Source organism: Hemiscyllium ocellatum, chromosome 4, assembly GCF_020745735.1.
Source record: "Hemiscyllium ocellatum isolate sHemOce1 chromosome 4, sHemOce1.pat.X.cur, whole genome shotgun sequence".
Lineage (NCBI taxonomy): Eukaryota > Metazoa > Chordata > Chondrichthyes > Orectolobiformes > Hemiscylliidae > Hemiscyllium > Hemiscyllium ocellatum.
This window is the reverse complement of record NC_083404.1, coordinates 36,621,571-36,648,889: the sequence shown is the minus strand read 5'-3', so window position 1 is coordinate 36,648,889 and position 27,319 is coordinate 36,621,571. Positions and strand designations below refer to the sequence as shown.

The following is a 27,319-nucleotide window of genomic DNA, read 5'->3' as shown; positions in this document are numbered from 1 at the left end:
GATGCAATCAGACCTGCTGAGTTTCCCACCATTTCTCTGTGTTTGTTCCTGCTTTTATGTCATCACAAAATTTCTCTTCCATTTACAGATAGTTCAAGAAGTTGACTCAAAAATAATTTATGTACAAATGAAAAAAACGTTCTCAACCTACAAAATCCAACAAAGAATAAATCTAATTGCAAATAGGACAAGTTGTCTGTACTTCAAGGGCCAGACTGATAAGGTTCAAGACTGATGAGTTTTGACATCCATAACAATCAAATATAGCTTGTAGATAAATAGAAGTGCAATCTTTTATGATATTATTTTACTGTGCACTTAGAACTGTGATTTTACCACATTCAAACATTACTTCTCACCTGGTTGCAAAGTAGTGGCAAGAAGGGAATGGATATAGAGTGAAAACTGTGCCCTGATCCATTCATCTCCTCCTTCCCAGCCAGTTCCATCGAGAAAGATATCATCCCTATTTTCAGTTACGTGTTTCACCAAGAAATCTGCGAACCGTAGGTCTGCTGTGGTGAGGTTCAACAACTTTCGTAGCTCTGGATCATGTGTCTGAATTACAGCTTCCTCAATCTATAAAAACACACAATTTGTAACAGCTGCCATATTTCTGATTTCCAGCATGGAAATTTATGAAATATTCTTTTAAAGAATGATTGAAGGTAATGTTTGCTTGCCATCATGTTTGCAAAACACTTGTTGCAACCAATATTATCCATGTCAATATTTTAAAACTTAGATTCTTATTAAGCTTATTTGTTAAAAATATTAGTAGCTACTGTAAGGCTTACATATGGCACTCTAGAACTTAATATGTTTTTCAGTCAGTTTTTCCTATCTAACATAGAATTGCCCATATATATTCCTGTAGATATTGATTCAGATCGGTAGCTTCAGTGTATGATCCTGGGGACACTGCAGTTAGACTGCCACGGTGCCAGGTTACAATTAAAATGGGAATTGAGGTGGGCATCAAGATTAAAAGTGGGTAAAAAGTGCAGCAAGCAATAAAGGACGAAAAGGCTTAATTCATGAAAAAAAATGTTCTACTCTCATTCATGGTAAATGACATCAACTCTCAAAGGCACCTTAAAATTATTAAAGCAAAAAACAAACAAACTGCAACTGATAAAAACCTAGTAGAATATACTAGAACCATTAACATGTCAGTTAACAGGTAAGCAGCCATAACTGGAACTGGATGATGATAACACAACTGAGTAATTTATAAATAATGCCAGAACATGGACTGGGGGAGAGAAAGACCCAGAAATGAGAAGCCATGGAAACACTGATAAGAGATACACGTAGACAGATGATTAAATGTTTGAACATATATACTTTCATTCATTCATTGGCACTTTCTCACAGATAAGGACGACTTTCTTCCACTCTCGGCCAAGTCCGTAGATGGATGTACACATGGAGGCGGTTTCCGCAGGCTCTGTTACGCCTGGGGCAGGTGATGGTCTTGGGAGGGGGGGGATGCATGGGGCATTGGAGTGTCAGCACTCTCCTTACACTATTTCCACCTGGCTTCTGTACATTTTCGACACTAAGTCTCAAGAAGCTTAATGCCTTCCTGGGTGTTCTTCCTCAACAGTTGTAGGCCAGTGATTCCCAGCTGTCAATGGGAATGCTGATCTTCACCAGTGAGGCTTTATGTGTATCCCTGAAGCACTTCTCTCCCATCTGGGGCTTGCCTGCCATTTCAGAACTGCGAGTAGACTGCCTGCTTGGGGAGTCTTGTGTCGGTCATGCGGACATGCCTAACCCTTCACAGCCGGTTAATGGTAGTCAGTGCCTCGATATTGGGGACATTGGCCTGGTCCAGGATGCTGGAATCGGTGCATCTTTATTCCCAGCGGATTCACAAAATCTTGCACAGGCAGTCCATATCTCAGTCATATAGGAGGGTGGGAATCATCACAGCTCTGTATACCATGAACTCGGTGTCAGATCTGATGTTGTTATCCTTGAATGCTCTTTATCTCAGGCAGCCCAAGGCCAACATTCTCTAAGATCTCCCTGTGGACCTTGATGATCAGGCAAAGCCAGGACAGTTTGGTGGAGGATCTTTGTTTCAAATGTTCACAGTGAGACCCATGCTCTCATATGCCTCAGTACAGGTGCTAATAATAGTCTGGAGTTTGTCCTCCGAGATTGAACATATACAGGTGTCATGCACATATTGCAACCAATGACACTGGTGGGGGTGACTTTGGTTTTGGTTCAAAGACGTTGGAGGCTGAATAATTTCTGCTGGTTCTGTAGGTTAGTTCCACTCTGATGGTGAGGCAAAGGATTGCAGCAAGGTAGATCAAGAACACTGTTGGGGAAATGATGTAGCCTGGCTTGACACAGGTCCAAATAGGGAATGGATCGCCAGTGAAACCATTTATCACTACCATGACTGCCATGTCGCCATGGAGCAGGCAAAGAATGGTGATAAATTTCATGGTGCAGCCAAAGTGGCGAAGGATGCTTCTGACTTCCAATATCTCTAATGATAAAGTTAGCATTAAGGCACTTTACCTGAATGCTCGTAGCATTCATAACAAAGCAGATGAACTAATGGCACAGATCATAGTGAATGATTATGATGTGGTAGGCATCACAGAGACATGGTTGCAGGGGGGTCAGGACTGGCAGTTAAACCTCCAAGGATTTTCAACTTATCGAAAAGACAGGGAGGTCGGCAGAGGGGGTGGGGTTGCCTGGTTAGTCAAGAACAAAATTAAATCTATGGCACTGAATGACATAGCGTCAGATGATGTGGAATCTGTGTGGGTGGAATTGAGGAACCACAAAGGCAAAAAAAACATAATTGGAGTTGTGATCCTAACAGTGGTCAGGACCAGGGACGCAACATGTACCGGGAAATAGAGAAGGCATGTCAGAAAGGCAAGGTCACAGTGATCATGGGAGACTTCAATATGCAGGTGGACTGGGAAAATAATGTTGCCAGTGAGTCCAAAGAAAGGGAATTCATGGAATGCTTACAGGATGGCTTTTTCGAACACCTTGTCATGGAGCCCACAAGGGAGCAGGCTATTCTGGATCTAGTGCTTTGCAATGAACCAGACTTTATAAAAGATCTTAAAGTAAGGGAACCCTTAGGAAGCAGCGATCATAATATGGTAGAGTTCAGTCTGGAGTTTGAAAGAGAGAAGGCAAAATCGGATGTAATGGTGTTACAGTTAAATAAAGGTAATCATGACGGCATGAGAGAGGAACTGACAAAAATAGACTGGAAGCAGAGCCTAGTGGGGAAGACAGTAGAGCAAAAATGGCAGGAGTTTGTGGGTATAATTGAGGACACTGTACAGAGGTTCATCCCCAAGAAAAGAAAGATTATCCGGGGAGGGATTAGACAGCCACAGCTGACAAAGGAAGTCAAGAAATGTATTAAAGAAAAAGAGAGATCCTATAAAGTGGCCAAGAGCAGTGGGAAATCAGAAGATTGGGAAGGCTACAAAAACAAACAGAGGTTAACAAAGAGAGTAATAAGAAAGGAAAGGATCAAATATGAAGGTAGGCTAGCCAGTAATATTAGAAATGATAGTAAAAGTTTCTTTCAATACATAAGAAACAAATGACAGGCAAAAGTAGACATTGGGCCACTTCAAACTGATGCTGGAAGCCTAGTGATGGGAGATAAGGAAATAGCAGGAGAACTTAGCAAGTACTTTGCGTCAGTCTTCACAGTGGAAGACATGAGTAATATCCCAACAATTAAAGGGAGTCGGGGGATGAGTTGAGTATGGTTGCCATTACAAAAGAGATAGTGCTGGAAAAGCTAAAAGGTCTTAAAATTGATAAATCTCCTGGCCCCGATGGGATACATCCTAGAGTTCTGAGAAAGGTGGCTGAGGAAATAGCGGAGGCATTGGTTGAGATCTTTCAAGAGTCACTGGAGTCAGGGAAAGTCCTGGATGATTGGAAGATTGCTGTTGTAACCCCCTTGTTCAAGAAAGGATCAAGACAAAAGATGGAAAATTATAGACCAATTAGCCTAACCTCGGTTGTTGGTAAAATTCTAGAATCCATCATTAAGGATGAGGTTTCTAAATTCTTGGAAGAGCAGAGTCTGATTAGAACAAGTCAACATGGATTTAGTAAGGGGAGGTCATGTTTGACAAACCTGTTGGAATTCTTTGAAGAGGTGACAAGTAGGTTAGACCAGGGAAACCCAGTGGATGTGGTCAATCTAGACTTCAAAAAGGCCTTTGATAAGGTGCCACACGGGAGGCTGCTGAGCAAGGTGAGGGCCCATGGTGTTCGAGGTGAGCTATTGGGATGGATTGAGGATTGGCTGTCTGACAGAAGGCAGAGAGTTGGGATAAAAGGTTCTTTTTCGGAATGGCAGCCAGTGACAAGCGGTGTCCCACAGGGTTCAGTGTTGGGGCCGCAGCTGTTCACATTGTATATTAATGATCTGGATGAAGGGACTGGGGGCATTCTAGCGAAGTTTGCCGATGATACAAAGTTAGGTGGACAGGCAGGTAGTACTGAGAAAGGGGGGAGGCTATAGAAGGATCTAGACAGTTTGGGAGAGTGGTCCAGGAAATGGCTGATGGAATTCAACTTGAGCAAATGCCAGGTCTTGCACTTTGGAAAAAAGAATAAAAGCATAGACTACTTTCTAAACGGTGAGAAAATTAGTAAAGCCAAAGTACAAAGGGATCTGGGAGTGCTAGTCGAGGATTCTCTAAAGGTAAACATGCAGGTTGAGTCCGTGATTAAGAAAGCGAATGCAATGTGGTCACTTAAGAGGGTTGGAATATAACAGCACCGTTGTGCTACTGAGACTTTATAAAGCTCTTGTTAGGCTCCATTTGGAGTACTGTGTCCAGTTTTGGTGCCCACACCTCAGGAAGAACATACTGGCACTGGAACGTGTCCAGTGGAGATTCACATGGATGATCCTTGGAATGGTTGGTCTAACATATGAGGAACGGCTGAGGATGCTGGGATTGTATTCATTGGAGTTTAGAAGATTAAGGGGAGACTTAATAGAAACTTACAAGATAATACATGGCTTGGAAAGGGTGGATGCTAGGAAATATTTTCCATTAGGCGAGGAGACTAGGACCTGTGGACACAGCCTTAAAATTAGAGGGGGTCAATTCAGAACAGAAATGCGGAGACATTTCTTCAGCCAGAGAGTGGTGGGCCTGTGGAATTCATTGCCGCAGAGTGCAGTGGAGGCCAGGACGCTAACTGTCTTCAAGGCAGAGATTGATAGATTCTTGATGTCACGAGGAATTAAGGGCTACGGGGAGAATGCGGGTAAGTGGAGTTGAAATGCCCATCAGCCATGATTGAATGGCGGAGTGGACTCGATGGGCCGAATGGCCTTACGTCCACTCCTAGGTCTTATAATGCTTCCCAGTTGATTGTTTCAACAGATATACAATAGGTCCATGTATACTGTTGTCCTAATTCCCTTTTTTTACGTTAATAGCAGTCTGTTAATTGGACCGGTATTCTCATTAAGCATCACAAATTTTTGTTTAAAGTCATTTCTGATTGGTCTGAAATAGGGCCATGTGACCTGACTGATAGTATTTCCGACTGGCCTCTCCCACTCCCGACGCTCCCTAACTCTTGCTATTATCTAATTTAAATATGGAACTCAAAAGATTGTGAAAGTGCGGATCCCAATGATACAGAAGTCCTGAACTGGGGTATCATAATCATTTCATTAAAAATGAATATAATAGTACATGAATCTAGAAATTAGTTTGTTTCCTCGCTGCCTCTGTCTGCCACCAGTCCTCACTGTAATCATGGCTGTTGCACCCTAACTCCCCCGTAGCTATTAATTTCTAGACTCACATTTTGAAAATCCAACAGTTTTGAGCTAATCAGCTTTCTCCTTTTGATTTTCAAGTTAAATGTGCCCCAGAGTTCTTTTTATAAAGTGACTGAACTGAAGATTTAAGTTGAGGCTGTTCCTCCTGCTTCTCACTGACCCTCTCTGAATCCCTCACTTACAGTTTCAGGAAAGGGAGGCAGAGAGCTAACGCATCTACAAAACTTCAACAGTGGCAGTGTGGGCACTTATGCACTATCAAGAGTTCTCACTTTCAGAATCCTGGAGCTCAACTTTGAACAGAACCTGGATCTAATCCTTGAACGAGAATACAGGATCAGGAGAGGGAACTGTGAGTGAGAGGACCAGTAAGGGAGTGGCAGAAGCTCAAGATTGAAAGATCAACAGCAAGGCAGTGAATTAGGGAATGGCAGAGGCAGCAAGTCAAAGGATCAGCAGTGGGAGGATGGATTGGAAAGCAGGAGAGACTGCAAGTCATAAGGTCCATGCAGCAACCAGGATTGTCACAGAGTGGGACTGGTGGTAACCAGTGGTTATGGAGAAGAGGATTGTTGATGAACATGATTGGCAGCAAATGGAAGTGAGAAAAAGGTACCACATTTCAAAATCTACTTTATTAGAAAGTTATTTCATTTACCAGTGTAGGAATTTGGGAAATAAATGCATTAATTTGTAGGACATAATGTTTTAATGTTTTTTTCTGATGAGAAAGGCCCTAAAGAACCTAACTATAACTTTTACATTAGCGTTTGCGGAATAATCTGATTTGCTTAGAATCATCTCTTACAGTCATGATTTTCAGGAATACAGCTACAACTTTAATGAGGACATCCTGCACACGGTTGGGAGCACATTTAGGCAGAGGTGGGACTGAGAAAATAAAAGGACATATACAAGTCACTGATGTGAGATGAACAAAAGAGGACATGTATAGATTCATGAAAAGGAAATTGTGAAAAACAGGCATAGGGTCTCATGGCCCGCAAAGTCATTCTTGGGTCAATGCAAACATCCAAGGACTGTTGAAAACTGCATTGAGTCACAGAGTTGTACAGCATGGAAACAGCCCCTTCAGTCCAACTCTCCACGCTGACCAGATATCCTAAATTGATCTCGTCTCATTTGCTAGGATATGGCCCTTATCCCTCTAAACCCTTCCTATTCATGCACCCATCTAGTCGCCTTTTTAATACTGCAGTTGTATCCACCACCACCACCACCTCTGACAGCTCATTCCATACACACACAACCCTCTGCGTGAAAAAGTTGCCCCTCAGGTCCCTTTTAAGTCTTTCCCCTCTCACCTTAAACCTTTTGCCTCTTATTTTGGATTCTCCTATCTTGGCTATCCATGTCTCTCATGATTTCATAATCCTCTACAAGGTCAGTCCTGAGCTCTGAAACTCCAGGGAAAATAGCCCCAGCCTATTCAGCCTGTACCTATAGCTCAAAACCTCCAAACCTGGCATCATCCTTGTATATTTTTTCTGAACCCTTTCAAGATTAAGAATATCTTTCCTATAGCAAGGAGACCATGACTGAATGCAGTATTCTAGAACTGACCTCACCAATGTCCTGTACAGTCATAACATGACATCCCAACTCCTATTTTCAATGCACTGACCAACGAAGCCAAACACCTTCTTCACCACCCTGTCTACCCAAGATTCCACTTCCAAAGAACTATAGACCTGCACTCCTAAGTTGAGGGTAATTCTATTTTGATATTCCAATTGAAATTTTATCTGACAACAAACAGATCTATTTCAACTGACTGACCACCTCAGGAGTACTTTTGGGACCTTGCTATATATGCAAATTAGTTGACGCACTGGCCTACCTAAAAAAGTTACTAATTTTCAAAAGCAATTCATTTTGAAGACTTGGAAGGTTCTACAAAATTACGTGTTTCCTATCATAACAAAAAGGCCCAGACAAGGGATATGGGGAGTGATGATCAGCCACGAGTAGACTAAATGGCAGAGTAGAAAAGAGGAATATATGGTCTCTTCTTCCCATTTCTTACATTCTTATTAACAAGGCCTTGAAAAAGAAAACAGACAGCCTCTCACCTGGTTGCACATTTCACAAAGTAACAGCATTTCCATACGTTTTTTTTCTAGATAGCAGTATACAATAGTACCTCGACATACGAACGACCCCGCTCACGAACAAATTTAATTTTAAATACTTAAAAGCTAGAACTTAATTGAAATTGCTGATCATTGACCAGTGAAACTAATAAGCTGACTAGTGTAGCATTTCATCACTTGCATTTTATCAAGCCATAAAGTAGTATTTGCAAATCCTCTACCTGTGGGGGACAAGGGCTCAGACGTCCTGCATGCAACAAAAACAAAATGGGAAATCACGCCTTTGCACCACAAAGGATCATGTGATCAAAACTGATGTGTTAATGGGAATTGAAAAAAGGTCCTGAAGCTGACTTCACGAGTACATGGATCCACAGGAAGCGAATCAGTGGATAATGAAGAGCAAGTAGATATTAGGTGCTGGATTCATATCATAAGCATTAACCAGTATAAAGACAGAACAACATGAAAACATATGATTGATTTTATCTAAACCTGAAGGATCTTCCAATTTATAGACGGCCACTGGCCTATCAAAGTTTACTATATTCACTACAGACTTTTACTGAACTGTTCTACTATTAAGGTAATGGTCTACAATTTATGGAATGTTCATTGTTGTGCTGTTAGCCAGAAAGTCAATTTGCTGCATTTAAAGCCACAAACCAAATTACATTCCAGAATTCTGCACTTACATCAATAACTGCATCACTCAAGTGCTTCTGCTGGCGAAAAAGGATATTTGTTGCCCCAGCAACAAACCCACGGACAGTGACATCAGACAGAAGATGATGCTGCTGCAAAGCCATGTACGGTAAACAAAGATAACCCTGTAAGAAAAAATAAATCATGTCAGTCATTGAATATTCTTTAGAAATTAGAATAACAATAGCAATGGAAAGCAAATAAAAAGACTCTAACATAAGAAAGAGTGAATCTGATACAGAGATGTTAGACCATTAAGGGAATTAAGAGGTAAAGGAGGGTCAGAGAGAAAAGTAGAATCGAGACAAAATCAGATCAACCAAGATTTTATTAAACTGGAAACAGGCTTGAGAATCCAGATGGCCTCCTTCTGCTCCTAATTTTGATGTTATATATATGCAGTTCCAAAGTTGTATCCAATCAATTCAACTTCAATTTGTCTATTATCACGAAGGAAATTAACCACAGAATGAAGAAAGTGCAGCTGGAAAGATTCCCAATCATTATATCTCTATGGTCTGCAATTAGTTGCAGATTACAGAACTTCCTCCTGAATCAAAAGAACCCTTAGTTTCCACTTATGTGAACTTTATAAGAGCACGAAGTGTTCCTATTTTTAAGCTTCTAAAGGTGGGAGAGTATGTCTGTGCTGCCTCTCCACTGACTGTACAGAGATTGAAAAGAGTATCATTAAGGAAAAAGTTTAAGTGTAAATATTGACAAGAGGATTTTGAATCTAAAAGTATGAAGATGGCTACCCTTAACAGATTGGAAACACAAAGGCAGTGTTACTTTATATCCTCTACTTGAGATGATCGTAGTTAATTATAGTGTTGAATGAGAGTCTGGTTCTGAACGAAATGAAATCAACTATAGCCAAGCATGTAAAAACAGCGTAACTCAAGATAAAAGGTTTGTTATCAAAGCTGAACCCAACTTGCCAATCTCTTCCACACAGCCTTTTAAAAATTTTGTTCAGGGAATGTAGGTGCTGCTGGGTGGACCAGCATTTATTGCCCATTGAGAAGGTAGTGGTGATCTGTCTTCTTGAATCACTACAGTCTATTTGGTTTATGTGCACCAAATGGTGTTTGGGAGGGACTTCCAAGGTTCTGAACCAGAAACACTGAGGAAATAGCTTCATATTTCCAAGTCCGGATGGTGAGTAGTTTGGAGTGAACTTGCAAGTGGTAGTTTTCTCATATATCAGCTGCCCAGTAGTCATGGGTTGGAAGGTGCTGTTTAATGAGCCTTGGTAATTTTCTGCATTGTATCTTGTAGATGGTACACACTGCTGCCACTGAGCATTGGTGGAGGCATGAATGAATGTTTGTGGACTTGGTGCTTGGATAATAGTAAGCTGTGAGGAGGATTCAGAGATGCTTCAGTGTGATTTGGACAAGCTTGGGAACATGCGTGACAGATACAGTATAATGTGTATAAATGTGAGGTTATCCACTTTGGGAGCAAAAACAGGAAGGCAGATTCTCTGAATGGCTACAAATAGAGAGAGGGGAATATGCAACAACACCTGGGTACCCTTGTAAACAGTGAGTGAATGTAAGTATCCAGGTGCAGCAGGTGATCGAGGGAAATGGTATGCTGCCCTTCATAGTGACAGGATTACGCTTAGGAGCAAAGATGTTTTACTATATTATACAGAATGTTGGTAAGACCACAGCTGGAATACAGTTCTTGTTACAGAGTGCAGTGAAGGTATACCATACTGATTACTGGGATGGCAGGAAGATAAATTTGCTGGAATTCAGAAGACTGAAAAAGGATCTCATATAAAGCTATAAAATACTAACAGCGCTCAGCAGGGTACTTGCAAGAAGAATGTTCCTGATGATAGGTGAGTCCAGAACCAGGTGTCACTGTCTGATGAAACAGGGTAACCATTTAGGACTGAAATGAGGACAAATTTCTTCACCCACAGAGTGATGAGCTGTGGACTTTGCTTCCACAGAAAGCAGTGGTGGCCAAAATAATTCATGATGTCAAGAATGAGTTGGTCATAGCACTTGGTGCGAAAGAGATGAAAGGATAAACAGATTTCTGAATTAGATATCAGTCATGATCATAATGGAACAAGCTCAAATGGCTGAATAGACTACTTTTTCCTATTTTCTATGTTTCAGCTCCTTGAGTGTTGTTGGAGCTGCTCTCATCCACGCAAGTCCATCACACTTCGGACTTGTGCCTTGTAGATGGTGGACAGGCTTTGGGCATCAAGAAGTTACTTTCTACAGGATTCTTAGCCTCTGGCCTGCTCTTGGAGCCAAGGTTTTATATGGCTAGTCCAGTTCAGTTTGTGGTCAATGGTAACTCCCAGGATGTTGATATTTGGGGAGGATTCAGTGATGATAACGCCATTCAATATCAAGAGGTGATGTTGAAAATGGTCATTGCCTGGCACTTATGGCATGAATGTTACTTAGAGCTTGTCGACCCAAGCCTGGATATTGTCAAGGTCTTATTACACATGGATTTGGACTGCTTCAGCATTGAGGAATGCAATCATATTGCATTGCACATTCATCAGTGAACATCCCCACTTCTGACCTTAAGATGGAGAGATGATCATCGATGAAACAGCTGATGTGGTTTAGGCCTAGGACACTACCCTGAGGAACCTCTGCAGAGATCTCCGAGCTAAGACCTCCAACTATCACAACCATTTTCCTCCGTGCTAAATATGGAGAGTTTTCCCAAGTCCCATTGAATCTAGCTTTGCTACGGCTGCTTGATGCCTCATTTGGTCAAGTGCAGTGTCAAGGGCAGTCACTCACTTCACAGTTGGAATTTAGTTCTTATATCTACATTTGAACCAAGACTGTAATGAAGTCAGGAGCTGAATGGCCTTTGTGGAACACAAAATAAACATAGGTAAGCAGACTATTGCTAAATAACATGGTAACACTGTTGTTGACACCATTCATCACTCTACTGCTGATCAAGAGTAGCCAGAAGAGGTGTAACTAGATGCGTTTGGCTTATTCTGATTTTTGTATACAGAATTCTAATTGTAGGGATTCTAACATACCTGGGCAATTTTCCACATATTCAAGCAGATGCCAGTGTTGTAGCTGCACTCGAAAAGCTTGGCCAGTGTTTGGCAAGTTCTGAGCATTTTCCAGTATGTTGTCAGGACCCACTGTCTTCGCAGTATCCAGCATGTATAATTGTTTCTTGAGGTCACATACAACAAAATGAATTGGCTGAAGACTGGCTTTTGAGATACTGGGGACATCTGGAGGAGGTTGAGATGAATTATTCCTTTAGCAGGCCTCCTCTGTCATTGAAACTGGGGATATTCTCCAGTGAATAGTTAAATTGGTCACCACCATTCATGACTAGATGTTGCATACCCACTAAACTTAGATCATTGGTTGTGGAATCATTTGGTCCTGTCTATCACTTGTTACTTATGCTGTTTGGCATGCAAGTAGTCTTGTTTTGTAGCTTCACCAGATTGAGACAACATTTATAGGTTTGTCTGGTTCTAATCCTGTCGTACCCTCCTGCACTCTTGATTGAACTTGGGTTATTCGTCTAGCTTGATGACAATAGTGCAGTGGAAGAAATGCCATACCATGAGTTTGCAGATTGTGTTTAGAGTACAATTCTGGAGCTAATTACAACACATGGTGCCTCATGGACGCCCAATCTTGAGTTGATAAATGTATCAGTATTCCACTTTGCACAATGTAGTGCTATACAATTCTGAGGGTTTACACAATGTAGTGCTATACAATTCTGAGGGTTTACACAATGTAGTGCTATACAATTCTGAGGGTTTATACAATGGAGAGATGTCTTTGTCTCCAAGCAGTCTCTAGGTTACAAGTCCACCACAAAACCATGAAGGCAGCATATCTTCTTTATTTCCCACCCTGAATAACACAATGAATGCTATCTAAAATGTGCTCTCATCAGAATAGTGTTGAGTTTTGAACCATCTCGGACAGGGCGAAATTCTTAACTATTTTTAAGTAAAGAACTTGTATTTCTACGATCCATTTAATGACCTTAAGATATCCCAAAGTTCTTTACAATCAAAACAGCTCATTTGAAAATTAGTTACTGTTACAATGTTGGGTGGGGGAGCATCAAATTACATGCAATATGCTCACACAAATAGCAACAGTTATTCAAAATAACCATGATAGGCCCACAGATGCTGGAAATCTAAAATAAAAAAATCAGAAATACTTAGGTCAGGCAGCTACCGTGGAAAGAGATGTAGAGTGTATAATTGTAGATAACCTTCCATCAGAATTAACTAAAATGGTTTAATGATACTGGTTGTGATGTAACGTAGATCAAGGCACACAGGAGAACTGTAAAAATCTATTGTTCTTGAAATGTTGCCATGGAATCTTTCATATCTTGGAGTCAGACCATACAGATCTCAGTTTAACAAAACATTCAGAGAAATGCACAATCTTAAATATGTACTCCCTGCACCATCAGAAAAGTAAGCAGCATGCTTTCAACATACATAATGCACTGCCATGGCTTGTCAGGGTGTCCTAGCAACAGCGACAGCGAGACGACGTCCACCACCTGACACACGTGTGCACATACAAGCAAGCACGCATGCAGACACACATTCCAACATCATGACTTGGTCAAAATTCCTATCTAACAGGAACATTGGAGATCTTTAACCACACAGATTACAGTGATTTAAGAAGGCAGCCCATCAACTTCTCAAGGGAAATCAAAGGTTGACAATAAATGCTGGTCTTGCCGCTAACACTCTACCCTCAAAACAAACTAAAACATGATCACCTAAAAGGAAGCTTATGTTCATGGAAGACAAAATACAATCACTTAAAATTGTATTAGGAAATAGAGAAATACAAATACCAGCTTGTTTATCAAAATGTACAATGAAGTACAATTATACATGTATTTTGTTACATAATTTTTGACGAACAAGCGAAGGTACAGTTTTACCATATTTTAGCAAAACACTGCTAGATTGTTACACTTATGAAGAGATCTCACCTTGCATTTAGATAAATATTTAATGGAGGTCAATTAAATTGCACTTTTGGCCTCTAGGTTTAGAAAAATATTCAGAATAAGCCCATTTTAGTATTTAAGTCTATACAGTACTTCATTCAAAAATGACAACTTGCAGACATCTTCTTGAATTCCAATCAAAGTTAAAATGCAATATTTTTAGAAATTACCTTAGTGAAAATAGCTAAGGGCATTCCATATTGATCTTCCTCCAGTCCAGAAATTAGCCCTGGGATGATCACCGTCCGGCCTGTGTTAGCCTGTGGTTGCACTGTGATTGGCAAGGTTGGGGAAACTGAGGAATCTGATGTAAATGCTTCTTTTTTGTCAGAATTATCCTTTTCATCCAACACATCTTCCTTTACCCCATTATCAGCATCAAGAATGCTTGGATCCAAAGTTTCCCAGTCACTCTCTGATGAGTTGGATGAAATGTGCTGTGGCGGCTGCAATTGCCGCTGTTGTTTACCATCTGTGTGCTCTGACCTCTGTATATCTGAAAAGGTTACCACCTTTTCCATTATCTTCTCATGATGATCTCCTCCTGGATATTTTGCCTCTACACTGAATTCTGAAGCAGGGTTTGAAATGTCTGACACAGAAATGGAAACATAATCTTCGGCATTCAAACTATGTTCTTGGAGTGTAACTTCTTCTGATGTGCTTTTTCGTGGTCTGTATTGCGATGAATCTGCTAGACCGTGTTCTACCATTCCTACAACAGTCATAAAAATATAGATTGTTAGTTGAATAGAATCCAACTGAAAGACTAAACCATTATCCAGAGTTAGTAACCAAAATCAAAATTTGCAAATGAACCCAAATTACAGAGAATAAGGTTTTGCATAGAGAAACTAAATATACTGATAAAGCTTGGTAATTTAGCTTCACCACAAAAAATAACCTTGGCTCAATGGCAACACTCAAGTCATGGAATCAAAAAATCATGATCTGCTCTCCATAGACTTGAGCTCGTAATTCAGACTGACACTTCAGTTCAGCATTCAAGGCATGCAACAATGTCACAGGTGCCATCTTTTGTATGGAATGCTAAATCAAGGTTCCAACTGCGCTCTCAGTGGATCTCTGAAGAAGAATTGAGAAATCCTCCTAGTTCCTCAACTGACAATACTAAAACTAGATGACCTGGTCATATCTAATCACTGTTATTGGGATATTATAATGTGCAAAGTATTTGTCATGTTTCTCTACTTTTACTTCATTTCAAAAGTACTACATTGACTACAATGTGTTTTGTAAGGTTCTGAGTTCACTTTTGATAGTGCAAGTGTGTATGTGCCTACCTGGAAAAAGTGACAGAACAGTCATCAGGGTTCCAACCAGACGATTTACTGGTGACAAATAAAACAGAACCTGTAAAGATAGTTCTCATTTTATTATCATTCACATGATACAAGTTATACTTTTCCAAAACTCATTAACAATCCAAGTGTAGGAATTCTTTAAACTTTCAAGCAGATATTACAAGTTGAAAACCAGTAACTCTCACCTCCGACAAATGTGTGGAAGTGCTGAGTGCAGCAACAAGGTCAAATATATGGACTGCTGACATAAAGTCAAATAACTCCTTGTGTGCTGTCAATTTTATTCAAAGCTGTAACTCATAATATCCGGTAGTGCAAGATTTTCAATGTCTACTAAATAAAAACAGAAAATGCTAGAAATACTCAGTAGCTCAGGCAGAAACTATGGAGAGAACAGTTAATATTTCAGAGAATATTTCAGCTTAGCAACATGAATTCTGATGAAATTCATTGATTTGAAACATTCATGTGTTTTTTTTTCTCCACAGATACTGCCCATCCTGCTGAGTATTTCCAGTATTTTCTGTTTTTAATTCAGATTTCTAACATCTAGAACATTCAGTTCTGAACATTTATGGATTTGATAAATTACTACGCAGCTAATGAAAGCACAGTGGATCTAGTGTAAATATAGAGAATAGTTTATTCAAACAAAAACCCAGCTTTCTTATTTTGTCTTGATGGCGTGATCGATGCGAATCTCATCTGACTGTGCTTTTACAGTTTAACAACAATTTTATTGTATTCATGCACTGCACACCTTTATTTCAATATTCCAAAGCTTGTTGAAATTTTGGAATTCTGTGTTTGAGATTTATGCACTGTTTTCAAAAATCGACTCATCAAACATCAAGCAATGTTGGTTTCATCAAATATCAAGCAATGTTGGTTTCATCAATTGTGTTGTCACATCACTTCTTGATGAGATAGTTTGTCAGGAAAGGAGTTGAGGCCACAACCTTATCAAATAGCACAGTAAACTTGAGGAGCCAAATGGTTTGCTCCTACACCTAATATGTATGTTTGTATGGGGGATGTGTTCCCACAATATTGTCAGATAGGGAGTTCCAGGATTTTAACTCACAATCAAGTCATGTTGATTCATGTCCAAGTCAAACTTATGTCTTAATTGGAACTTGGAGAATTGGAAATAATGGTACCTATTGCCCTTTTCCTTCTGGACAAAAGAGGCTGAAATGTGACAGAAGGTGGCTTGATGATTTGTTACAGAGAATCCTTCTAGGTAGTACAAACTGAAGCCATTGCTGACAGTGGTGGAGGGAGTAGAAGGTGGACACGTGGTTACCAATCAAGCAGGCTGATTTATCCTTGATGATGCTAAGCTCTTAGAGAGCTGTTGGATCCTACTCAGTCCTGACTTATACTTTGTGGGGATACAGAAGCTTTCATACGTCAAATCATGAGCCTCTCTCCAGCAAAGGCCAGTCTTGAACCTCCTCTGCTAGCCACAGCACATGTGTTACTGGAACACTTCAGTTTCTAGTGACTGAAAAATGTTGACGGTGATGATAACACTACTGACACCAACAACACTTTTTTTTGGAAGCACTCATTGCTTTACTGATGATATGTAGTATGACATCATATGATATACAATGTATGGCACAATCATTCCAAATCTGTATACCGATAGATATAGGCACGCATTTGCTTTATTATTGCAGTGTGTGAACTCCTTTGCAGCAGGAAGTAAATATACTAACACTGCTTTAACACAAATAATAAAAACAATCAAGCAAAATTTCTGACTATCAGCTAATTAGCTGTCACCAGGACTACTTACTTTTTTCTCCAAAAGAATTAATTTGAAGAGAATTACTGTCTGTAAAATAGAAATCAACAATTTTCATCAACCAACCATCAATCCATGTCAGTACACTACCCAAAACGTGTGCGCTTTAAATTTACATGCTAAGCTCTTATCGAAAGCCTTCTGAGAGTCCAAGTAAACCACATCTACAGGCTACCCCTTATCAACTCTACTAGTTACAACCTTAGACAAATCTACTGGAATTTTTAAGCATTATGTCTCATTCATAAATCCATGCTGACTCAGTCCAATTCTGACACTGTTTTCAAAGTGCTCTGCTATTAAATCTCCTATAATGGATTCTAGTATTTTCTCCACTATTGAAGACAGATTAAACAATCTATATTCCCTGTTTTCTCTCTACTTACTTAACTAAAATAATGGGGTAACAATGGCAAACCTCTATCTAGAAGAGCTGTTCCAGATTCTTGAAAGAAAACTGTGACTACATCCACAATTTCTAAGGCCACTTCCTTAAATACTCTGGGATGTAGATCATCAGTCCTTGGAGATTTAACCTCATTAATTTCTCCAACACGGTTTCCTTATTAATACTGATTTCCTTCAATACCTCCCTTTCACAGGATCCTGTGCCCCCCAAAGTTTTTGGGACATCTTTTATGTCCTCCTTTGTGAAGACAGAACCAAAACACACATTTAATTGCTATGCCATTTCTTTGTTGCCCCATTATAACTTCCCTTTTCTGACTGTTAAGAGATCTACCTACATTACTGGACTTACTAGGATTTCCTACTTGCAGAGGCCCATCCTGATCAAATTTCTCTCAGAAGACAATATTTTCATCCCAGAAATCATCAGATGAATTTTCTCTGAACTGCTATGAATGTAATTACATCCTTTCTTAAGTTAGGAGACCATCCAGTATTCTGGATGCAGTCTAAGAACCAGTTCAGCTGCAGCAACGTTTCCTTAATTTCACACTTAGTTCCTCTCGTGGTAAACAGCAACATTACATTTTCCTTCCTATTCACCTCATGTGCACTCGCAGATCAATCTTTTATCATTCATGCACCTGCACATCCAGGTTCCTCTGTGTCATTCAGTTCTGCAGTAAGTTGTAGCTTCATAATCTTGCACCCTTGGGACTGGGCCTTTACCAGACCAGAGAATTTGCTGAATCATGTGAGGTCACCTGTCAGAGTCAGCGATCGAGGGAGTTTTTAAACCAATTCTCTTCTGTACTTCTATTCTTCTTCTATTATCCTAATGGTACTGACTTATATAAAGGCATTTCCCTGGGTGAACTGATGGGTGACTTTCGATTTATGGGTAGTGCATTTACACAGGCACTTGTGGAAAGCTGGTGATCAGTCTTCTTTGTTTGTTTTCTTATGCAAATCAGGCAGCTTGATTTGCCTAACATATTTTGGTTTTGCTTTCATGAGTTTCACTTGCGTTATGTATACAGACACCATCTTTTGTAGGTGCAAGAACACAGAGGTTGCCAGACCAGAGGGTGCTAAGTTAGGGAGGTGCAACCTGTACTGCAATTTTCTTATTCCAGTGACCGTGGTGCTCACTTAACCTATCTAAATTTTTTCTTGACTCTTTATGTCCTCTTGATAAGTTACTTTCCAACCCATCTTTGTGCCATCAGCAAATTTAACTATCAATATGTTTGGTCCCTTCATCCAAGCCTCTAAATATTTAATCGAAGAGAACTTTAGCTCATCTAAAACTGTTAGATATAACTGTGGGGCTCCAATGGTAACAATGTAGGAGTGAAAGAAAATCTACTCGCTAATAATGAATAGGCAGAAGTGTCACCAGAGATGGGTAACCTCACTCAGCTAGACAACAGTGAAAAAGGGTGCATTTAGAAGATTAGTCCTTTTGGAACAATTAATATTTCAAAAATCATGAATGTACAAATTTGCTCTTCATGGCAAGTTTAAGGAAAATAAAAGGCTACAGATAATGTCCAGACTCTCTTCTGCAAATTAATTCTGATCAATTAGCAATTTTCAATATTGAAATGTATGCTTGACTTTTATTAGTGAGACGTCTGATGTAGAAATTTTTGCCTGACTGAAGAACCAATAGTGGTCAAATCTCATTATCTTTAGCATCATTGTGTACTTTAAGAGAGAGAGAGAGAGAGAGAGAGAGAGAGAGAGACACACACACACGTATATTTATAAATATACTAAGAGAGAGAGAAAAGCAATAATTAGGTAAAGCAGTTGAAAGCAGAATAGAAATGGTAGGCTTTGAGAAATTTTCTGAGGCAGTAATGTGGAAAGAATTAGACTTAAGCTTAAGATTTTTAAACTCAAAGTCCTTGAAAGCTATAACTGGTGCAAACATAGAGTTGAAACGTGGAAGCTTAGAATAAGGAGATGGAGAGTGCTGGGACATAAGACTAATAAGGGTTGTACAAGGTAGTAGAGTATAGGAGTTGGGATTTAAGAATTATCAAATATATTCTCAAACTGACAGGCTGAAGTCAATATCGCAAGTAAGAAAGTGGAGATTTTGTGCAGAAAAGTCAGAGACTGGAAATTGCCTTATATTTAGAATACGACATCAGAACGTCTTAAAAGTAATTGTTAATAGTTCATATAAATTTACCAAAAGTAGGAACCTACATTTTGGAACACAAAAATAAATCAGAATTAATGCCATTTATAATTCATACATCTAGCTACTGTTACATTTTCCATTATGCCAAGATTAAAACAGTTTCAAGAGTAAAACAAAAGCAAACTAAATCAATGGAGAAATTGTTGCTATTGAACTACTGTACCTTATGCCTGAAATGGAGAATCAGATCCCGTGGAGACAGACCTAAAAACAGAGTCCCAATTTATATGAAATGATAATACAACTGTTAATCCTTCCTAAATAATAGCATAGTTGCAGTAAAAATTAACAAGTACTAAAACTAAACTCACTATACTTCTTCCTATTCTTTTGACAAGTCTGTCTTCTTCAATGGATACTAGGTTTGTTGAAGAATCATAGAATGGTATTGCACAAAGGAAGGTATTCAGTTCATTATACTCTGCAGGCTTTTTGAAAGAGGTATTCCACTGGTTCCACTCCCTTGTCCTTTTCCAATTAAGCAACATGCTTTTTCTTTTGAACATATATTCAAATTTAATCAGCTTCCATTATCTTTCAGGCTTTGAATGTAATATCACAATATTACAATGTAAAACAAAATCCTCATCTTCTTTCTGAGTCCTCCATCATTGGTTGCAGTCTTGTAAATTTCCAAAGCATCCTCCCTGGGACTTCGAATAAATTACAACACAGAATAAATAGCACAGAACAGGTGAAACAGGTGAACTGCTCTGTATTGACATTTACATGTTACACAATTCTCTTCCAATTTCATCTAACTCATTTCAGCATATCTTTGATTCGATTTTTTTTTAGATTAGATTAGATTCCCTACAGTGTGGAAACAGGCCCTTCGGCCCAACAAGTCCACACCGACCCTCCGAAGAGCAACCCACCCAGACCTATTCCTCTATGTTTACCCCTGACTAATGCACCTAACACTATGGGCAATTTAGCATGGCCAATTCACCTGGACTGTGTGAGGAAACTGGAGCACCAGGAGGAAACCCATGCAGATATGGGGAGAATTTGCAAACTCCACACAGACAGTTCTCTGAGGTGGGAATTGAACCCAGGTCCCTGGCGCTGTGAGGCAGCAGTGCTAACCACTGAGCCACCATGCCACCCATCCTCTTTCTCTCGTGCACTTACAAACTTTCCTTTTATAACCATTTAAGCTATTTGACTCAACCAGTTCCATCACAGCAGGCTCCATAATCTAATCACTTATTAAAGACATTTATTTTTGTTGGATTTATTTGTAATTATGTTGTTTTTATGACCCTAGCTTTAGATTTTCTCAAAAATGAAAATATTCCTTCCACATCTCTCTAATCCAATTAAAAATATAATAGTTGAAGTAGGTTTTCTTAAAGTCTTTTCTATAAAGAAAAAATCTCCAACCTGTTCAATATTTTCCAACAGCTATACTAAAATCTCTTAGTCCTAGCATTAACCTTGAAACCCTTGAAAATGCAGTACCCAACATTAACCATAATTGTCAAGCTGGAGTTGGACAGTGATTTATAAAAGTTTACTATAATATCCTGTATTTTGCATTCTATGCCTCTATTTATAAAACCAAGGATCTTGTTTGTTTATTTTTAAATGATCTTCTCAACTTGTCCTACTCCAAACGATTTAGGTCTCTATTCTGCATCCATTTTAGAATTCTATCAACTAATTTATATAACCTCTCTTCATTCTTCCTATGATAAAGATTGACCTCACAATGCTGCAGATGAAGGCTATTTTCTTCAGCGAAGTTTAGAAGAAACCTAACAAGTTATTTCAAACTATGAATGAGCTACGTAGGTTCTTTACACAGAGAGTTGTAAATGCATGGAATGCGTTGCCAGCCGTGGTGGTGGGAGCAGAGTCATTGGGGACATTTAAGCGACTGCTGGAGATGCACATGGATAGCAGTGAGTTGAGGGGTGCGTAGGTTAAGTTACTATATTTTACATTAGGATTAAATCTTGGCACAACATTGTGGGCCAAAGGGCCTGTTCTGTGCTGTACTTTTCTATGTACTATGTTCTACAGATAAGAACAGAACAGTTCTGTTTGTCAGAAAAACCAAAGGTCATTAAAAACGAGACAGTTATAACAAAGTCCAATATCCATTACTCCGTTTTTACTCCACATATATTATCAAGTGTAGCAACAGTAAAGCTATTCTCCATCCTGTAAATGCTCTCCTATTAAAATAATTATCTGGTATAACTTGAGCTCTTGTATACAGCATCTTAACAGCACAGGAAATCTGCACACATTCATCGTAATTCAGTTAATTATTTCTGTACTCCCAGAAATACCCTGGATTATATTCACAAGATTATTCACTAATGTGCCACTATATCAGGTTATCTAATGGAAAAGGGAAGTGAGAGGAAGTCAGAAAGCTCTCATAGTAATTGACAGTATTGGCAACATTGCAAACCTGGTCTTAATCATGATGGCTGCAGTACATGCAAAGTAATAAAAGTAAAATGAATTTTAAACTTACAAATACAGTAAAAAGCAAAATAAATTGTGCTTTGCTTTCAGGTCAAACAAAGTCATAGAAAGCTCCTAATTACAAGGTACAGCTGCTGTTTAACTGCTAAATTACTCCATGCTATGCACTAGCTATGGAAGTAATGAGAAAAGAAAGGACAAAAAATGTACTTTTAGTGGGGACTTCAATGCCTACCAGTAAGACCAGCTCAGTCATACTATTAACGGCTGAGCTGGCCACGTACTAAAGGTTCACCTGCCAGACTGGAGCTACGTATGATGCTGAAGGAACCAAATACAAGAGATGAACCTGTTTCATATTGTTTTAAGCAATTTACACACATCCTTCCATGAATATATTGGAATGAGTTGACCAACATAGTCCTTGAAAAGTCTCATCTTTAATCCAATGCCAAGGTCAGTGTTTCCAGCAGTCTGGTCCCTTTTCTATCTAGTCATATGGTTAGGATGTTTTTAGTTCTACTGGGCATGAAGAAATAACATTCAGACACACACAGGAGATGAGTCTTGGTCTCTACATTCATTGTATGTTAGTCACTCCTACCAAAATTAACATAGATGGAACTGCACATGTACGGAAACAGCATGAGTACAGTACTCTGAATTTGAACATTTAATACTTAATTTATGTTATATGAATGGTGGAAATAAATGGTTAAAATGAGTTGACTGGCTGATTTTGAATTGATTAATGTCCAGTAAAAGAAACTGATTCGCAATGAGTTTAAATACTTCACAGACTAAAGACCACACAAACCACCGTCATAAATGAGACTGTTTGAAACAACCCTTTATTTTATCCTTAGAAAAGAATAAAACTATTGCTGTGTTGAAGCAAAATAAATAGAACAAATCCTGATTCCAATCTTATTTATTCAAATGCAAATGACACAATTTTAATTCACTTACCTAAGCAAGCCTGGGAGCCTTCTAACGCGTTTCCTCCTAACGAGCTATTCATGTGTTCATAAAGTTCCTAGTTAATCATTTTAAAAAAGTAAACATATAAAAACCTCCAAGATCTGCATTAAATTCTACAATGAGACCAAATACAAACTTATGGATTCAATGCATTGGAAGCATTGTATAAGTGTATGAAATATGTGTCGGAAAATCCTTCTTCTAACACGTCAGTAAATCTGATATCAAGTTCTTGTCCAATCTTGCATATTTATTGCAATTTTAAAGTATTTTTAAATTATAAAGGGTATGGGCATCACTGGCTAGGTCAGCATTCTTTGCTCATTCTGACTGCCCAGAGGGCAGATAATGTCAATCACGTTGCTGTCGGTCTGAAGTAACATGTAAGCCAGACCAGGTGAGGACAGTAGTTTCCAGCTTTAAAGAACGTTAGTGAACCAGAAGGGTTTTCCAACAAGCAACAACAGCTTCATAGTCATCATTAGACTATTAATTGCAGATTATGTGTTATTGAGTGCAAATTCCACCATTGATCATGGCAGTATTTAAACTTGGCTCCCCAAAACGTTACCTAGGTCTCTGGATTAGCAGCCTAGTGATTATATCAATAGGCCATTGCCTTCCAAAATATACTTGTACTTCAAAAATCTACAAAGCCTTAAGAATTTGAACTTTGTAATAAAGTTTGCGTATGTAAAGAAGCAAAATCAAAGAAAGAATGATCATTTTTGTTACTGAAAAGGCACTTCTTCAAATTTAGAAGGCAAGCCATGGAGAAAAAAAATTACAGATGCAATTACTTTGACAAGAAATTTCAAGCATCAACATCATGATTTCCTAATACTGTGTGATGAATTCCTTTTGTGTTGTACCAGCTTGAATGCCACTCAGTTAACATTGCAACATTCAGCGGACAGACAGTTCCAAAACATCAGTCATGTTCAACATCATCTATGAACAAGACTTGGGCATATTGAACGGTTTTCAATAGGTTACTTAAAACAGTTCAGTGGTCACTGAAGTGCAGTTAGTTGAAGATGATAGAAAGAGATAGAAGGGAGCCCTGTGTGAAAAGGAACGGTTTAGCTGAATTGCTGAAAAGGCAACTGAAGTACGTGGAATCTGAAGAGTTAGAGATTCAGTGGGAAGTTAATACCAGTTGGATGGCTTGTGTTTTTAGTAGTTATTTTAGGATTTAGTATGCAGCTCTGAAAAATATGGGCTCCAGAAAAGTCCAAAGATATCTGGGATCTCAGATAATGCCATGTAACAATAATAGTTCAGTGTGGTATGAGTTGAGGTAAAGGGATTCCTTTGAAAAATTATTAACTTTTTATAGTTGGGTCAGATTACACACCAGGAAATAAATTCAGGTCAATACTGGTTGTGCTGAAGCTTGCTGTTTGTGAAAAGATGGCTTGTGAAGAAATGTTAGTTTTCCAGGATTCAGAATGGCACAGTCCCAGAAACAGAAAGTAAACAGTCATTGAGATAGTCCACGACAGAGTGGTTTTTGTGGGAGCTTTAAGGCCAGTCTAGCCAAAGCGAAGAATGGTAATCCTTTGTGAAGTGTAAGGAGATTTGATGACCCAATGTGTCACTAATGTTTGATTTGGTTTGGTGGGGCGGCAGGAGTTAATGCGAAAGAGACAGACTGAGAAATCTAAGGGGTATATCTCAATCATGATCACTGTTTGATGTGGGATGTTTTTGTTGGTTTCTGGACAAGTTTATCTGTTACCCATATTTGCCCGTGTTAAGTTTTGACTCTAAGTCATACTTACTTTTGCACAGTCTAATCCTTGTTTTTGTCAATAATGTTTAGTTCAATAAGTTTTGTTTGTTCTTTGTTGACTAAAGAAACCCAACTGACTTATTTCGAATACTAAAACATCGACCATCTAAAACCTATACTATTAGCCATACTACTAGTTTAGTTAAATTTAAAACTTTGTTATGGCCGCTGATGGAGGGGGACTAGAATGGAATTAGTGCACCCCTCAAATCTGAATCATAGCAAACATCTAGGTGCTTACATCTGGCACTGAAACCATAAACAAATGAGTATAATTGGAAGTGGGGAAGTAATTTTTTAAAATCCCAATACAGGTGTGTTGTGCACTGGAATAAAATTATATTAACCTAAATGTCTTTTGATGCACGTATATTTTCTAGGATACATTTTAATAATTTAAAAGTCTTGTCCATTGACAAACTAAGAGATAGGATTTATGTGAAAAATTAAGAAACAAGAAATTCAAAAATTATTGCCAACAAACAGGATAATGATTTTGAAATGTAAAAGACGAGTTTAGAATTAGAAGCACACAAGGGGAAGATAGAACAGAAGAGCTCAGAAGTGTAATTTCAAAGCAAGGAAAGAAGGGATCATTCTTTTTTCTTTGATGAATGAAGATGAGACTATTCATCTCATAAATGTACAGTCATTATTGCTGGTCTTCATGTATCAAGTTGCACGAAAGATGAAACAGAGAAGGAAAATGTGGAGATGGATCTGCAGTTTGCAAGTACAGCTTTTGGGTAGAGGTCAAGAGTATTTTTTCTAAAGAAGAGTAAGATTTGCAGTTCTGAAATAGTTACAGATAATACTTGAGTAAAGGGAGTAATTTACACTATCAACATTCCAGGAAGGAAAGTTTGGTAGTCACTGGCTTAGAAGGAAGGGCACTAAGGGAATACAGGTTGTAGCTAACAATTAAGATAAGCTTGGAGAAGGAAGGAAGGGTGAAGAAACAGGGCAAAGGGGGAAGAAGCCTATGTGAGCTAGAAGATGAAGGGAGAAATATGGCAGAAGCAGCTGTAACAATTGCCTCAATACTAGACACAAATAAATCTTCACCTTTTGATGGAGTAAAGGCTGGAAGAGGCAAGGAATACAGATTTGAACAATTGGTTAAGTTATCAGAAAAAAGGCACTAGGCTATTTTTTTGACTCTCATTTACTCCAGAAGAATGAGCAATTTTTGCAGAGGAAAATGAGACATAGTAGTGCTCAAAATGGTGCTATCAGATCAGCCAAATGGCAAACAGAAGTTGATTAGTGTTTGGACTTTTGACCAGTTATTGATGATAAATGCCTTGTATCTGTTGGGGACAAGACAATGACAAATGTTTTGACCTCCAGCAACACAGGAGCTGTCTCTCTGATCTCTGTAGTTAAAACACATTTTAAACCTGAAGCAATGAGTTCATCTTTCCTTCAGCGGTTATTGCAAGCTGTGAATTTTAACTGGTCAGTCACAGATTTTTACAAGTGAACCCTGCACCTTTTGCAGACTAGTGGAAGTATCTGAAGAAAGATGACTGAAAAGCGATGTTTTTAACAGCATAAGAATGATAAATATCATCTTAGCAATACATGAATAGGAACCATTCAGCTGGCTCCCAGTTTTTCTTTGCCATAATTCCGTCTGTGTGCACATACATATGTAAGGGGGAATTTATGAAGGGATCAGAGTTTTAATTAGTCACATTATACTCCATTATATACTTTTTACCAGTAGCTGTGTCTAATTACTTGCAATAAAGAGTAATTCTTGTATTTTTCTTGGAAATTCTTGAAACCTGATTTGTGCTTTCTATCAACTTGGATCGGAGATTCAAATTAAGAAATTTTGTGTGCTTATTTTCTGATCCTTAACTTTTGTGATGACCTTGGGAATGGTGAGGCTTAATTTCTAGTGTGTTACCCAACTGAGTCATGACAGAAGACAAATTCATCATTACTGCATTTTGGGTGTGGCAAGCAGACAGTAGGAGGTACTGTGTGACAGAGAAGTTTTATTAATGGGCATGGTAAGATATGTTTCCACCAAAGCCAAGCGATCATTCACAACAAAGGTTGTCAATAAAGGGTATTTTTAAACAATGAACCAATATCCTCCAGGGAAATGTGGTTGGAACAGTGACTGATGATGTACTGACAGAGTCAAAAAGGGAAGTGAGGTGAGGGGAATGGGAAAGAAGTTGGAAAAGGCACATGAAGCATACTGAACTTTAAGTCATTCGGTCTACAGAACATGAGTATTGCTGAAAGACATATATTTTGTTGATGCTTTCTGCCTTGTAATTATCGGAACAATTTGTAAGAATACCAATTCAAGGGGAAACCACCATTTATACTCATGACAGGAGAGTATCAATTGGTCGGTAAGTAGACTCACATTAGTAGAGATTTAGCCATAGAGAATACTCACACTCAAGTAATGCACTTCTTTTAACATATTCATTAATGAGATCTCCATATACAAAATTGTAATAATCCTCACCTTTAGAATGGAAATCTGTGAAAAATCTTTCTCCTCAAAATAAGCGTGTGTGATGAGCTGCAGTTTTGCTTGAAGCAACCCGTAAAGTGGCTATAGGAAGGAAATCACACAAAAAGTCAGTTTCAGCAGTTCACCAAGTTTGATTGTCATTAGCAGTTACTCAAAAATG

General features: G+C 38.8%; 1 protein-coding gene across 1 annotated transcript in view; it reads right to left on the bottom strand.

The window, feature by feature from the left end:
* avl9 (AVL9 homolog (S. cerevisiase)) overlaps window positions 1-27,319 on the bottom strand; it is a 90,395-nt gene that overhangs the window by 37,301 nt on the left and 25,775 nt on the right. Inside the window, exons 5-12 of the mRNA XM_060822927.1 lie at window positions 27,151-27,240; window positions 22,850-22,916; window positions 19,602-19,642; window positions 16,807-16,845; window positions 14,982-15,051; window positions 13,848-14,392; window positions 8,634-8,768; window positions 360-579 (exon numbers count right to left, since the gene is read on the bottom strand). Coding sequence (XP_060678910.1) covers window positions 360-579; window positions 8,634-8,768; window positions 13,848-14,392; window positions 14,982-15,051; window positions 16,807-16,845; window positions 19,602-19,642; window positions 22,850-22,916; window positions 27,151-27,240 — 1,207 coding nt within the window. The remainder of the gene's footprint in view (window positions 1-359; window positions 580-8,633; window positions 8,769-13,847; window positions 14,393-14,981; window positions 15,052-16,806; window positions 16,846-19,601; window positions 19,643-22,849; window positions 22,917-27,150; window positions 27,241-27,319) is intronic.